The sequence below is a fragment of the Diuraphis noxia genome, unplaced genomic scaffold (genome assembly GCF_037042655.1).
Source record: "Diuraphis noxia isolate RWA-SAM2 unplaced genomic scaffold, SU_Dnox_SAM2 contig0004, whole genome shotgun sequence".
NCBI classification, from domain to species: Eukaryota; Metazoa; Arthropoda; class Insecta; order Hemiptera; family Aphididae; genus Diuraphis; species Diuraphis noxia.
The window spans coordinates 9,521,273-9,537,992 of NW_028301714.1; the positions used below are offsets into that span (position 1 = coordinate 9,521,273).

At 26.4% G+C, this 16,720-nt stretch overlaps 1 protein-coding gene across 4 annotated transcripts; it reads right to left on the reverse strand.

Annotated features, from left to right (window-relative positions):
- Positions 1 to 9: 9 nt before the first annotated feature.
- Positions 10 to 14,415, reverse strand: SoYb (Sister of Yb). 4 transcript variants are annotated; one of them, XM_089225184.1, is made up of 23 exons: positions 14,161 to 14,414; positions 12,633 to 12,756; positions 12,225 to 12,392; positions 11,939 to 12,094; positions 11,328 to 11,477; positions 11,029 to 11,257; positions 10,822 to 10,965; positions 10,550 to 10,737; positions 9,774 to 9,905; positions 9,108 to 9,256; positions 8,797 to 8,976; positions 8,549 to 8,729; positions 8,303 to 8,482; positions 8,018 to 8,240; positions 7,806 to 7,953; positions 5,037 to 5,150; positions 4,828 to 4,969; positions 4,085 to 4,195; positions 3,717 to 4,025; positions 2,690 to 3,069; positions 2,494 to 2,621; positions 441 to 542; positions 10 to 283 (listed from the first exon to the last, which is right to left on the reverse strand). In XM_089225184.1, the coding sequence occupies exons 1-23, from the start codon at positions 14,310 to 14,312 to the stop codon at positions 150 to 152; spliced, it is 3,924 nt and encodes a 1,307-aa protein (XP_089081310.1). In that variant the 5' UTR covers positions 14,313 to 14,414; the 3' UTR covers positions 10 to 149. The 4 variants fall into 4 exon arrangements, 3 of the variants coding, with proteins under 3 accessions (XP_089081310.1, XP_015363727.1, XP_089081311.1); XM_015508241.2 differs by having other exon boundaries at positions 14,042 to 14,414; XM_089225185.1 differs by lacking the exon at positions 14,161 to 14,414 and adding an exon at positions 13,911 to 14,038.
- Between the last annotated feature and the right edge of the window lie 2,305 nt (positions 14,416 to 16,720).

The following is a 16,720-nucleotide window of genomic DNA, read 5'->3' on the forward strand; positions in this document are numbered from 1 at the left end:
AACAAAAAATGATAAATAATATTAATTTAATGAGTTTATTAATAAAAAAAAAAAATATGTATGCATTTTACTGGTCACTTGGCGAGGTACAATATTAAAATAACTTAAAAACTGGTAAATTTTCAAATAAAAATACATAAAAACTTGTATTAGTAATCAATAAAATCATCATAATCAAAGTGTTCTTCATTTTCGCTGTCATCACAGCTGTCTGTACTGGAACATTCATCATTCATTGAGTTCAGAGGAGTACCTTTGGCTATAACTTTAAACTTGTTCATTTCTATAAGAAAAAAAAACAGATTAAATTACTGAGGGCAATTTACTTCATTTATTCTATTAATAATAAATATAATAAAATACTGATTTTTTTAAATTGTTTAGTATGTATACATTAGCACTATATTTATTATTTCTAAAATTACTAGTACTTATAATACCTTTTGTCCAGAAGGAAAAGTCTTTGATTTCAATATGTTCTGTATCATATTTTAAGTATGTATGATACTTTCGACATAAAAATAACTGTGGCCATTTATAATCTGTAAAAGTGTCAATACTGCAATTTTATTGCCAAACTCTAGTAAATTACAATTTAGTAAAATTAAAGTGCTAATATTATTCTAAGCTTTAAAATTTGTATTTAAAAAAAAAATTTTATTGATAATAATAATACATAATACTGGTTATTTAGTAAAGAAATAATCATAAAGTATATGAATAATTCTAGAAATTTTGGGTATAAAGTAATTTTGTCAAGGTTTAATTTGTCACAAAATTTGATTTAATAGCATAGTTTGATACGTATTAATAGAGTTTTAGTCAAGGACTTATTTTTTAGTGAACCACAACACGGTAAATTGCCTGATTTTGAAAGTGTATATTATGGATTCGAGAAGTGTGTACTAAAAAAAAAAAAATGCCAACTAGTAGTAGACTATACAAGACAATTGAAAAATTTTAAGTTCTTAACACGTTGACTGCCATGCGGCCGCCGGCGTCCATATAATAATAATTAGGTATTGATAATTTTTAGACTGCCGTCTGCCACACTATATCATTCGTAGGAGGCCATATGGCCGCGGGCTGCCGTAAATAAATTTGGATTTATATTATTAACTTTTCCATGGCGCTACAATAATGATCTTGAAAATATGCTGTGGCGTAGTGGGAATAGTTGCAATTTTTTTGGTGTAATAAACATAATTTTAACATTTTTTTTTGTATTTTTAATTTTTTTTCAAATTCAATAGTATATATACAAATACAAATTTATAATGACACTGAAAAATGTCTTTGGCGTACCCATGATAAATATTCCTGAGGCCGCCGGCGGCTGCATGGCAGTCAACGTGTTAAAAACAGAAATTTTCTATAACAAAAATAAATTATTTCCAATTACATTTTACCAGATAGATATATTTTATATGCAAAAGACTTCTCATCATATTCTTTTCAAAGTGTTATTTATATATGATCACTACATTACCAGAGTATGTAACATATACATACAAAAACACATTCAGAATTTGAACTGATCCATCAACCACTTTAGATATATCATGTAAAAAGTAGTTTTAAAAACAGTGTTGAAATATCAAAAAGGTCGGAAATCTTTAATTATTTCTGCTATGATTTTGGTTAATTTTAATCTTTGAAAAAATGAAGTTATGTCTTATTTTACTGCATAATATGTGTTCCGATTTGAATTAAATTATTTATTGTGAATTTTTTATGCACATTTCATTGTTGTTATGCAACATTCAGCGAAAGATTGATATACTAAAAAATAAACTAGAGGAAGATTGTCATTATTACAAAAAACTATTTAAAAAAATTCACCTTATATTAAATTTTTTCTAAATTTGTTCCTCATCCAGCTGTTATAAAAATGGCATAATTAAGTTTATCCACTTGTCTTACAATAACAGAATGGTGTTTTTAAGGAAGTCTAAGCAAGATAGCTTAGGAATCAATAACATAAGAGTTACATTTTAAATGATATATTATGGATAATTGGAAACAACGTATTTGTTAAATGTTAATAGTCATTAGTTTCATGAGAATAATTTCTTAAGTTTGTAAAATAAAATAAAATTGGTAGTTACTGACAATAATATGTAATATGATGAACCCTTTAGATATACTTCTATGTTCCTGTACTACAATAATTTTACAATAATTGTAACATTTTAGGGAACTGGTTCACATTATTTTAAAATTAAATAAGATCATAAATGTAGGTTTTAAAATTATTTTATTTTATGTAGTACACAAAGGTGCAGAGCATAAATAGTGGAATAGTGTTAAATTAAAAAAAGAATTAAAGCTAAAAAATTATTGATGTTTTCTTAAAAATTATAATAACGTGGAAATTGTGCAAAAGTGTCAATGCATCATATTGAATGTCAATAAAATTTGTAGCATGTTTTTTTTTTTTAATAGGACCTTAATTTAACTCACCACTAACCTATACATAAATATGATTTATACCTGTTTTGTACAATTTTTCAGCTTTGATATGGAATCCTTCATAATTATGTCTATAAGTTATACTTTTATCAAGAATTAAACCATAGAGTCTAACACAAAACTCATACGAAAAATTTTTGAATTGAGACCTGTAAATAAAACATTTACTTAAATATAAAAATGTATACTTTTTTTATACGTCAAAAAATTATCTTACTTAAACTTAATACCCTCCATTGTACAGTCAACATTGAAATTATCTATTTCAAGGATATGCAGTTTTAAATAAATATTATTTCTATCTTCATGCCAAGTACATACAGGAATAATTGACCGTATATTAGTATTACATGTTAAGCAAATGTTTCGTCTTTTTTCCTTTAGTTTTTGTTTACAATTATTTAGCTCATACATATCATTAAGTATAGCTGTATCATTATTAGGACTTATCTCTTTAGTTTTAATTGGTTCAATGTTAGCACAAACTTTAGGAGGCCCATTTTCATTTACTGGTGTCATATCAGTGATTTTTAAGAAATCTTCTTTTTTAACATCCACAATATTTTGATCTGCACGTTTAAACATATTTGCATAAGCCTAAAAAGTATATACTCAGTATTTAAATATTGACAGTTTTTCAAATTTGTAAAAAAATCATATTTTAAAGAAAAAGTAAAATTATAATAATTCTAATATTGAAAAACTTTTATACCAGTAATCTTACTAAATAGAAGTATTATATATGTATAATATATTATTATATATTGTACAATATATAGAACACTTTTGAAGAGCTGCATGATCAATCATTAGATATCATCTTATTATAAGAAGAGGATGTCTCTCCACATTTTTGTTTCTCTTTAAGAGAAAACATAATATGGTAAATTTATACTTAGTAGTCTATGTTAAAATTTATTAGACTTTTTTTTATTAAAATTAATTTACTTACTATCATATCTATAAGTAAAAACATTTTACAAGGATTTATTGGAGCATTTTTTTGGTATTATAAGTTTGAATTTTGAAGCTAGTTATATATTTAGCAAAATATTTATAACTCACTTCAAAATTTAAATATGAAAATAAAATAAACCATAATGATTTAATAATAGGTTAATTCATTATAATATGAATACTAATGAAGCTAAGGATTAACAGTTTAAAAGTAAATTTACTATACTACAACTTGTAAGATGCCTTATTAAAAATAAGTAATTTTAAATTTTACAAATGATGATTACTTCTCCAAAAACCACAGTTCCAAGTTTATCAAAAAATTCTTGTTCTATCTTCAGTTCATCAGGATTCATATCTTCAATTTCAAATTTTTTTTCATCAAAAACATATGGAATATTTTTATCATCTTCTATAGAAGTATCTTTATTATACTCAGTGTTTATAATATTTAACAATTCAGACATTTGGAAATCGTCACAGTATTGACTGAATTTTGTTTGAAACTCCAAATTAACAGTAATGTCTGCATCATATAACATCACTTCATAGTGACTACCGCCAGTATATGTTGTTGATGAAATAGTGTTAATAACCTAACATATAACACATTATTATTTAAAATAAATATTGAAAAATATATATATTTGCTAACTTTTAAATATAATGAATTTGGCATGATATCAAATAAATAGCCAACTAGTTCATCCAGCTCGTTGTTTGTAGGTAATTTATCGTTAACGCCACTTAAACTGCATTCAATCGCCTAACAATTAAATATGATATTAAGTATTATAGTTTGTGTTCATTATATATATAGGCTGATTTGATCATTGAATACTCATTATTTCAAAAATTAAAAATATTTCTGAAAACATTTATTTTGCATAGTTTTTAGTCATCAAAAAATAATGTTTATAAATATTTTTTTATATTTTTATCCTCATAATTTTTTATGTTTATCGCTTTTTTGAATGACATCATTAAGACAGAACAATTCCATATTGCAATGAAGAATATTTTTTAATTATTTGAATACTGTGCCAAATGGTCTACTACTCCGCTCATCAAAAACTTCAAATACTTATAATGTATAAGTTATTAACTACTCATCATATTTAAACTTTTATGAATAAAAATACTCAGAAAATATTTTGTTTTCAAAAAGAAATTAAAACTGGATGTTGCAATTCAAAAAGTAAAAGTAAAACATAAAAAAATTATGAGGAAAACTATTTTTAAATATTTTTTTTGAAATAAGAAAAATGTTTTATTACAACTTGAAATTATATAAAAAAATATTTTCAAAAAAATTATTACTTTTTGAATAATAATTGTCTTAATATTTATTGCTATATGAATCACATTTTATTTAACTAAAATATTATTGATATTTACTTGAAATGGTAAGTAAGTGATTAGGTCTGGATGTATTGTAAGCAAAAAATGAATTTTAATATTAAGAAATTCAGCTTTGTCAACAAATAAAACTTCAACAAATCCATTACCAGATTTTTCAATAATTTTGACACGGTTAAACCTATGCCACAAAGTTGTTTGAAAAAATATATGATATATGATATATACATACCATTTAAAATTCTTACTTATCAGTTTTTGGATATTTGGCTAAACAAAGTGCTCCATTAATAATATGTTTTAATTTTGTTAACTGTTTTTCTTCAATATATTTATCAATCATTAGTTGAAGATTGTCAAGTCTATAACATATAACATATTATATTTGAATATTGTATACTAATTTATAGATAAGTTAGATTTTTACACTAATATTAACTACCTTATTTCAAAGTGTTTTAAATAAATATGTTTTAATGGTAGGTACATAACAATAAACTAGTTATATTTTAAAATGCTTTCAAGCATTTATTTCTAAGGATATTTCATTATAAATGTTTTTTGTTTTAAATGTTATTTTATTTTTTATTAATCGTTTATGGCATCAACTGCATGGTTATTAGCCGGCGTTACATATTAAATTTACATTAATTACTTACATATTTGCTTTCAACTTATTACTTATAATTAAAGATTTACATTTTAATCTAAATTAGAATATTTAAATCAGTTGACGCAGTTCTGTTGAGTTGACGAAATTGAGGAGTTTATTGGTCGTCTCGGGAGTGAGTGATAGCATCTCGTAAAGTGTATCGGGTAGTTTTAATTCAATGCGCCTGTCACTGAATATATGACATTCTGTAAGTATATGCTTGACTGTGATGATTGTTCCACACGTCAGGCATGATGGAGGGTCTTCTTTGGCCATGAGATATCCGTGTGTCATGCGCGTGTGGCCTATTCGTAGGCGGACAAGAAATACCTCGTCTCTTCTGGACATCTCAAATAATTTGGGCCATGGTAGTATCGAGTGTTTTATTCCCCTTAATTTATTGTTATCACTTTTAGACCAAAGGTTTGGCCATTCATCCATGTACTTGAATTTGGTTGAGTTTATCAAGCTTCTGTCCAATATGAGGGAGCATACTTCAAAAGCGGCAGTACCTGTTGTTTCTTTTGCTTTTAGATCAGCTTCTTCGTTACCTCTTATGCCGATGTGTCCCGGGATCCATGCGAATAATATACTATTTTTACGTACATAGAGTTCATTAATTATATGGCAGATAACTGGTTGCGACGTATTTAAATTGTATATGCTGATTAAGTTACTTAAAGAATCGGACATTAATAGATATTTCTTATCGTTAGTACAGTGAATGCTTTAAATGGCTATAAGTATCGCTAGGGCTTCTACAGTACAAATACTACATACCTCATTAGTTTTTAATTGTATGTTTATGTCATGAGATATTCACGGCTAATCCCGACTTCTGATCGATTTTCGACGCGTCGGTATATATCTGTGTGTGTTCGGGGTACGATTGCAGTAGTTCGTAATGTAGACCTTTATAATTATTCTTATCTTAGTATTTTTGTTGTATAATGATAGATTAAGGTCTATTATACTTTTATTGAATCGCCAAGGGGGTATGTTTAATAATGATGCTTTGAATTGTATTGTTGATTAAGGTTTCGATTTAATAATGAAATCTTGTTGTCTTTCATAAATTGATCTGAGATAAGATGCATTTATTGGTTTTGCCTGGGACCTTTTTTTAAAGATTTTTTTGTACACTGGATTCTCTTGGTGTTTGGCTATTTTTAGAATTTACTTGGTTTTGAGCTGTTTTCTCCTTAAAGAAAGAGGAGGTTCTCCAGCCATACACAATACGTTTGGGACTGGGCTACTTTTAAATGCACCTAAAGATAAGCGAATGGCAAAATTTTGTATTGTATTTAGCATTTGTATGGTTCTATGGTTAGCCGCTTTGTAGACTATTGAACCGTAATCAATTTTTGATCTAATTAAGGTTTTATATATTTTAATTAGACTGTCATCATCAGATCCCCCATTCAGTGTGAGCTAATGTTTTTATAATTTTAATTGATTTGAGCGTACGGATTCTTAACTGTTTGATGTGTTGGCACCAGTTGAGTTTATTATCAAATGTTAACCCAAGAATTTTAACATTGTCGCAGTAGTCAAGTGTTGTCTTTTCAAATTTAATTGTTTGGTTGTTTTTCTTTGATGGGAGAAAAGTATGCATTTGGTCTTGTTCGGAGAAAAAGTGAAACCTGTTTCGAAGCTCCATTTACTTAACTTATCCAGTGTTAGTTGTATTTGATTTTTTATTGAATTCATGTTTTTTTCCTTTACAATATATCAGTGCATCATCGGCGAAAAGTTTGATCATCGTGGGCGGAGGGACTTGAGTTGACATTTCGTTAATTGAGATGAGGAATAATGTAACGCTTATAGATGATCCTTGTACTACGCCATTCTCGCTTGTAAACGGTTTAAATGTTACTAGTTAGTAATACTATTAATTAAATCACCCAAAAACAAATTTTGTATATTATATTATTACATAAAATTCACTAACGGTTAGTGACTTGACTCAAATATTTTGATCCGGTCAAAACTGGTATTTGAGTTAAATGTTTGGTCATCAAATTTATTTTTCTCTCCAATCAATTTTAAACATATTGTAAACTACTTTTGCATCTTAGTGTATAAGCTACATTTAATAGTCAATATTAGAAATCAGGCTACTTATCCAGGATCAATTTTCGGGGGGGGGGGGGGGGGGTTGAACCCCTAAAAAAAAATCATTGTAAAACCAATCCATTAATTATTTAGGATTTAAAATTAAATATTCCAATTTGAGGATAAACACTTTGAAACAGTGAAATAAAAATCATGTCATTCTATAGCAATAAAACTTAAACCAAAAATCTGGAATATAGAAATGTTATCTTTCTATAGGTTCAAGCATAAAACAAATATAATAATTTACCTATCATAGTACTTGTTATTTCCAACAAAAAACAGTTTATGGCTAATAATACAGTCTACAGAAACCAAAGTGACACTTTGGTCCAGATGAGCCCATTGGGGTTGAGGCAATTTATAAATAGACATGAATTCTTCTATGCTTAGTTCTTCTAAAATAAAACAGAATTTGGTTTAAAAAAAGTTTTGAACAATAAAGTCATTCATTCAACTTACTATTTTCCATAAAATTCTTTTCTATTTGTAGTGGCTTGGAAATACCAGCTGAAATACTGAGTTCTCTTAGATTATCTATGTGTTCAAAATTTATATCTGCATAGCCATTATTTAACAAAATCTCAGGTAAAATTTCCTTGAATTCATATTTTTTTAAATTTGAGTCCCAATATTTTTCATACAATTTTTGGATCCATATGGTAGTTCCAAGTGCCATTTTAACCTGAGAAAAATATAAGTTCAACACGTGAAAATCCCATGGTAATCAAGTACTAAATATCACACCTTTACAATAATTGTATTATTGCAAATAGTAACATCTTTCAAATGTTTTATAAGACGATGGTTTGCTTGAGCACACCATGTTTTATCAAAGCCAATTGGTTTTACAGATGCCAAAAACATATCCACAATAGTAGTATGTATACTTTTTAACATATCAGGTAACACAAACACTTTCCATTTCTAAACAAATTTCAGCAATTTTAACATAAAAAATGATGAGTTATTAATTTATGTTATAAATTATACCGATATAGTTTCAACATATCCTTCATCAATTAGTTTAACTTTCACTTTAGGGTTTGTTGTATTTTTGTCAACAACATTAATAACAAGAGCCCTGAAATATGCAGTATTGTTTATTTTCCTAGTACTAGAATCAATCTGTACAGCAACAATATCTCCAGGATTAGGTTTTTCATGAAGAACTCTAAAAAGAATTAAAATATATTAATATATTGTTTCATTTACAATAAATAAGATCATTAAAAATTTACTCAGAGTCCCTTTTTGAAAAGTGTGAATTGAGCTTATGATTAATGGTATCAGAATGGTCTATAACATTTGACCAATATTGCTCATCATTGAGAGTATTTGTACAATTCAGTTTCAAAAGTTTGGCAGACATGTGAGATGCATCATAGACATTTAAAATTTTTACAATAGCTAATCCAGATCTAAAAAAAAAATAATCAATAAATACCATAGTTATAGTACATTATTTAATTTGATTAATAATTAATAAATACTAAGGTTTAATGATAAATATAAACTTATTACAAGACTATTTAAAGTAATACAAATTAACCTAGGAATATTAACACCGGGATCATCAACTTGTTTGAATAAAATGTGACGACTCTGGCATGTCATAGGTTTAGAACAATAACCAAATTGTAGTATTTCACTGCATAATAAACAATTTTTCTTTTCTTTTTCTAAAGAGTCATTTATATTCTAAAAAATATTTAAAATTGAATTAATTATGATGGATTATTTATATCAAAAGTACATCACATCAAGATTTCTCCATCTCTTATATTTAGAACGTTAAAAAATCCTAAAAACAAATTTACAAATACCTGCCATAAACTATTTTATGAGTTAAAGAGTGTTATAAGATTACAGCAAATTTTGTTCGATGACTTAGAAAATTATGGTTATTAATATTTTTAATATGTCTGAATTATAAAAATTGATTTTCCAATTATTTGATAACTAGTTATTTCTATCACTATCGGCAGTATGCACAAAGTGAAGCCGCACAAGGGCCTTGTGATTTTTAAAGGTGTTTTATTATGGGGGAGAGGACTACTTTGATTTTATAAATTGCAAAGGTCTCGCAAATCATAGCGCCGACACTGATTTCTATGTCCTACATTTGATAGCACACTTTTATGTGATGTCCTCTTAATTGTTTACATCAATACTATTGTATTATATATAATTCAGATGCATTTTAAGTTATTAAAACCTTAGCATGTTTCAGCAAAATAGGATCCACTTCACCATTACCAAAATCTTTCATGACTTCAACCACTTTTGGCAACTGCAACATGTCTTTAATATTGTTACTTAAAAATATATAACTACTACGCCTTTTATTCTATAAACAAAACAAAAAATTAAAATGTAATTTTGGTAAAGAATATCAAGTAATTAGTACATATCAATTTAAGGATGGTTGAATTAAGATGACTCCACACCTACATGTGATGTCTCAATTGCAAGCACGTAACATAGCAAATTTTATGCTCAGCAGATAACGTTCAGCTCTGTTAGTTTAAAATTTAGAGTGGATTAACCTTTTATAAAAATTAATAGTAACATTATTTTTTAGGGTTTCTTAAAGGCTTTTTAATTTTAGAGTGAGTTATGAGTATTCTAAAATACAAACAATTTACAATTTAGAAATACTAATAATTCACTTTAAAATTAAAATATAATAAAAAGCCCACGAGATGCTTCAGATAATAATCTTGCCTTTAATATATATAAGAGATTAATTCACTCTAAATTTTAAACTAACGGAGCTAAACGTAATCTTCTGAGCGTAAAATCTATTATGTTACAGACTTGTAAGACGAAGACAACACATGCAGGTGTGATGTCTTCGTAATGTCCATCTATATAAACTTTTAAGTTTGTTAACCATTAAAATCAATAACATACCTAATATATTTAATTCAAGCGATAAAAAAATAATAATGAATATTTTAAATAAAAAATAGTTTACTTTAAGGGACTTACTATAAAAACATTGTTAGAATTATCTAAAACACTGAATCTTATTGAAAATTTATGTTTGTCAGTTGGAATATCATAATGTATTAGACAATCTGCATCAACAACATACAAATCAATCATCATATTATCACTACAAATTAATACACGTTGGTTTTTTTCTAATGGCTCATTCCATTGTTGCAATGTATATACTAAACATAAATAAAACAATCTATATAAAAGTAATTTGGAGTAACCTATAACCATTAAACTTTTATTATTATTAATAAATTTACCATTAGAAATTCTCATTTGATTTGGCACCAGAACCTCTATACTAGAATCGTGTTGCTGAATATAACTAGAAATTATGCCTAGTTCATCAGAATCTGATGTAACCAAAACACTTCGAAGGTACTTTGTATTATTTTTTAAAAATTCTGAAATTTTGAACAAAATAATAATCAACACATCATAATAATATTTATAAGAATTTTTTTTACCTAGTATTTTTTCTAGTTTATCATCTTTGACTTGTACAAGATTAAACCCTATTTTCATATAGCGAGCAGCTTCTAAGGGAGAGCCAAAAATATACTGCCATTTTACAAACAACTGGTTTAAAAATATATCTACATCTTTATTCCATTTGACTGATGTCGATATCAATTGTATACCGTATTTTTCTTCTTTTTTTTTAAGTTCTGTTAAAATTTGAAGAAAGTGAGGCATCTAAAAATTGTTTAAGTTAAATTCTGTTTTTTTTTTTTTTTTTTTTTTTTTATAAAAACAATTTAATTACTTGATTTTTATAATTATCCAGTAGTAGATCTATATTATCAAAAACAAAATGTTTTAGATTTGAATAATTAAACATTTTTGTTTGGGTTAACAAATTATGGAGACCTGTTGGAGTAGCAATTAAAATATCACATCCATTACACAAAGCTGCCTACAAAAATAATAGATAATAATAAATGTAGATAAAATTAACAACTTTAATATTTATTATTCAATAATTTTCAACATTAGCACACTATACTCATAAATTGTTAGTAAAATTAGATTAAAAACTATACTCGTGCCAGCGAGAGAACGCTTCTCGTTCACGCATCCGATTTTGGAAGTGGTAATGGCGTCGGCCAGCATTTGGAAAGGTTTAGTGGTGGGAATGCGTTAGATCAGACGAATTTTGGTCGCCGCCCAGAAACGTTCTCTTGCCGGCATGAGTATATATGAGCAAAAACAAACCACTCAAACAACAATTATAGTTTAAAAATCTAATTTATAATTGATACAGAAAATAATAGAAATACTTGTGGTGTGCAAGTTATTTTCCATAACTTTGTAGGTTTAAATTTCAGTAATTTTCTACTAGCTCGAGTATGGTGTTTTCTTAAATGTTTAACTTACTATAGTGTGTTGCACTGAAATGGATTCATAAGCTATAGCAACATTATTCTTTTTTATAGTTGAGGAGAAAAGTTCATTCGATAAATATTCTAATCTAGAGCATGATGCTAAAGAACTACTTAGAATAATAGCTTTGGGCCCAATAACAAAACTTTTCTGTAAACAGGTAAAATAACTTTAAATGTTGACCTAAATTTAGAATAAAAACTAAATAATAATAGAGAATTATAAGTTTAACATATATATATTTTTAATACAAATGAATTCATAATATGTTATAACATACCATTTCATCATTACTATTGCTCAAAACTGAAGAACAAATACTTGCTAAGTAAGAAATAGATTTTCCTTTTGAAAAGCCAACCATTGCTGTATTATAGTGATTCATTAAATATAAAAATGAATTTTGTTGTATCGGTTTCATTTGTTTTATATTCATTTTATTAAAGGCCTAAAAATAAATAAAGTATTGATAAATTAGGTAATATGCAAAGCATTTGATATTATTAATGCTGTTATAATACTAAAAATAACCAAATTATACCTAGTAACTAAAATTAATTACCTTTTAATTTGATTCAAAATATAAAAATTGCAAAATTACATTTAATACAAGATTAAATAAACCTTATGAATAAAATTAAAACAAGGTATTATTAAGCTTAGTAAAATTGATAAATGTATTAACTACCTGTACAATCTCATGGTGTATATTTGATTGACCCCAATCACTAAGGTGAAGTTTTTCATAAGGTCCATATATCGGAGTTAAATTTCCATTATTTTTTGATCCATTTTTATCATAATATAGCAGACTACAATAATTATATAAGTATTAAAATATAATTTGAAATTACATCAGCTCAATTTCAGCCAGAAAAATGAAATTAAAAATTAAAAAATAATAACATAAATAACAGACTAATAAGCTATATTGTATATAATATTCATATATTAATGGATGTTAGTCTATTTGTAAGCTAATAACACAATTATTACTGGATAGCTTTCAATAAAAGTTATCTTAATAGATTCTTATAGAGACTTTTAGGGAGTTTATAGCTATTTATTTACCAACACCAATTATAGGTAGCTACCCTTCACTCATGCAAATTGAATATTAATTGTATATGATTATTTATAGCCTTATAAGGTTAATATCGTAGATACTTATCATATTACTATAAAGATTATTTGATAATATAATATATAAGTATAGATTTTTTTTTTTGGTTGTCATTGTTATAAAACAAATCATTTGCACTGTCAACACCAGGATACCATTGGTTAAAAATTATTAAAAAAATGTATCATTATAGTTTTTTTTTTTTAATTCTCTAACGAGTTCTCTCATATTATGATTTTTGAATGTCATAAAATTAAACCATATTTGGACGCCTCATCTGTCAACAAACATTAAGTGCTCGAAATTATTTGGAATGCCACCTTAAAATTCAAACATTGAAAGATTATATAGTTATGAGCTGTAAAAACTGTCAGTCAGGATTCTAGAAATCTGCTAAGACATCTTTATAGCAAAACATACGCCGGAAAACTGGTCAGATAAGAGCATCGACTTCAAGAACTACCAATAGCAACCATATCTATATAAGTATATAATTTATGATGTTGGTTGTTTGTACCTAATTGTAGCCTGTAGGTAGGTAAAGAACAGCTTATACCTACAGGAATTTTTCTCAGTTAATAAAAATACATAGAATAGGTATATTTTTTATTTTTTTTATAGGATAGCCATCAATTAAATATTAGTATTATACTACTATTAACTTATTAATTAATAGAAAGATGATATATCCATAAATTTTGTTTATAAAAAAAAAACAAATCTTTGACATGGACAACAAATACAATAAAAATAATAATAATAATAATAATAATAATACACAAATCCTATGATGTAGGTTGTACAATTTATTATTTATTCATTTAGGAAATATTTTAAATTCACCCAGATCGACTGCTGCACGCCAATTCCCAATTGCTAAGTGTGGAAACGGACACACAGGAAAGTGTTTTTTTTCCCATCCACCGCCACATTAGAAGTTATTGTACACTATAGTCTAATAATATTGCACTTACTCATTATATTTACAGAAGTTATTCTCGCCAGCCATTTCGATTGCGATGGTGAGTAAAAAGACCGTACAACGGATGAAAAGAAATTAAAAATAATTTTAACTGCAAAAAGTAATAATTACCGGCAACTGAACATTGAACGAAGAAAAATCGAAACCACTATAGGTATATTTGCAGTAACTATATAGGTAGTAGCCATAAACCAATTAATATCGTAGTCGTAGATAACTGAGGAAAACCCAAGAAAAAATACACATACTTTGTCATGGCACATGGGGCATTACGATTTATCAGTTATTACATATTTTGCTAAAAATTTAAAATCGAGTAGAGGTTTACAAACTGTTTAGCACGTGCGCATTGATCATAATATCGCAGCTAAGATATCATATCATTCATATCACAATTAAAGGTATACAGATAATAATATATCTATGGGTAATGGGTATACAAGTCGAAACTGGTTATTCGTCGACATATTCTGATAAGGCAGCCATGGAATGCATAGACATATATATTATTATGTCTATGATGGAATGACTATAAAATTTAAAAAAATAAATAAACATTAGTGCTCCGAGTGGCAGTATCACAATTCATAATGAACCGATTTTAGATTTTCTATAGAAGTATAAAGTTAGTTCTAAAATAATTTGTAGACACCTATTGTTGAGTGTTGATATAAAACGCTAATGGTTATTGTTTACAGCTCTTTATTTATTTATCAATTGCTATTTATACGGAATCATAAATTACATTTTCAAAGTTTTTGATCTAACACATCAATGGTTATTAAATATTATTAGGTAATATTTGAAGAATAAAAAACTAAACAAATTCAAAATTTTGAAAGCCATGATAATGGGCATTACTTGTAGATCTATCATTAATAAAAGTAAAACCATATTGATTTTTATCCGAGAATTTATTTTATCTGGAAATATCATATAGGTTCGATTTTATACATTTTTCTAACAGTTTAACGATAAAGAGAGTGAGATAAGACGATAATTGTTATAATCCATTTTATTTTGAAAATTTTGAAAATTGGAGTATCTACACATTTTTTAAATAAATTAGGATATACACAATACACTAGATGCTAAGGCTAAGTTAAATATTAAGGATATATTATTTGATGTTTCTTCAAAATATTTTCATTAATTATTTAATCCATATTAAAAAAATGAAGAGTGTGGTTTAATCATAGAACAGTAGGACGTGCGTCTATGTTATACTGCTTAAATAGTTTCGATAAGTGCCATCTAAGATCTAATTTAGTTTTGTAGCTTATTTAGATTATTACCTGTATCGCTAATCTATATCGTTTTGTCTAATATGTCTTGCTTGCCGCTTGGTATGTGATACTTTGATTTCCCCAACCAAAAAGATTATTAATTGTAATAATTGCGATCAATTTTACTATTGAAAATGTATACCTTACGTCCTTACCATGATTCAATCTCTATAATAAAAATGTAAAGACGTGTGATGTATAATTTTCGATTTAGTTGAGGTAGATTATAAAAATCTTAGAATTTGAAATAAAAGAGATGTACGTACTAATAATATCGATGAAAATTATAGATGATACATCTATTTTTACTCTTAATATAAATAGTATTATATAATATTAATATATTAACTGAAACTTGGCTTTTAATTGATTTCAGTTATACATTAAATAGTCTTGTTTGAATAAACTCTATTGATATTTTTAATAAATGTGATGGAATTAAAATATTTTTCAAAAATTACATTTAATATGATATCATGTATAAACAATTACACAAAAGTATCTTTAGTAGCTCAAAATCTCGTCTTGATCATATTTTTTATAAATAATTTAAATAATTAAATTGAATCTTACATTATTAAATGTACCGTAACAGACCATTATGCAACAACACTAAATTTTTGTTATAATAAATCAGAGAAAAATATAAAAATTTAATTTAATTCATTAAAATTATAATTATAACATATATAACTTTGACTACCTAAATAGGTAGACCGATAACGGGAAATGCGGTACGGTACGGCGGCTCGAGGTTTTCTATCTACCTGGACTCTGACTTCTTTTTGTGTGTATATATTTATCAGCGTTTTGATAATATCAAATATCATATTATGATTTTTCAGAATCTATATATTTTATGAGTTGTATAGAAAACACCGAAAAGCTTAATTGCCTCAATTATTATACAAAATACGTTATCTAAAAATAATACATTTTTTATCGATATGTGAAATAGAATCATTTGTAAATATTATTTATTTATTTTTTGTTTTATTTATAATTTTGCTACTACTTCTATAAGCATTAATAAGTAAAATAATTTTTTTTTCTTTAAAACACAACAATGAGTGTTGATTTAACAATTTCATTTTGAGAAAGCAAAAACTACACAAGTGTGAACTCGGGTAATTCAGCAAGTAATATAATATAATCATATACCCATGGGCGGAGTGAAACCTGATTTCGGGTCTGGAAAACATATTTTTCCAGCCTATTGGCTCATCGGCTAACTATTTCAGGGGTTAACTATAGACTTGAAAAAAAAATCAAATCTAACTTATAAAATTAACAAATATGTTTTTTGTTTTAATATTTATAATAATAATAATATTATAATAATACAAATTTAATGTCATAATGAGTACTTTGTATAACTAAGCTAT

Bases quoted from the DNA above. Each gene is read 5' to 3' on its own strand.
- SoYb (XM_089225184.1), bottom strand. From the start codon at position 14,312: ATGTGCCATGACAAAGTATGTGTATTTTTTCTTGGGTTTTCCTCAGTT. The intron at 3,070-3,716 runs GTAATCATCATT...TATACTTTTTAG, and splicing joins GAACTGTGGTTTTTGGAGAA to GCTTATGCAAATATGTTTAA. The intron at 2,622-2,689 runs GTAAGATAATTT...TTTTATTTACAG, and splicing joins ATGGAGGGTATTAAGTTTAA to GTCTCAATTCAAAAATTTTT.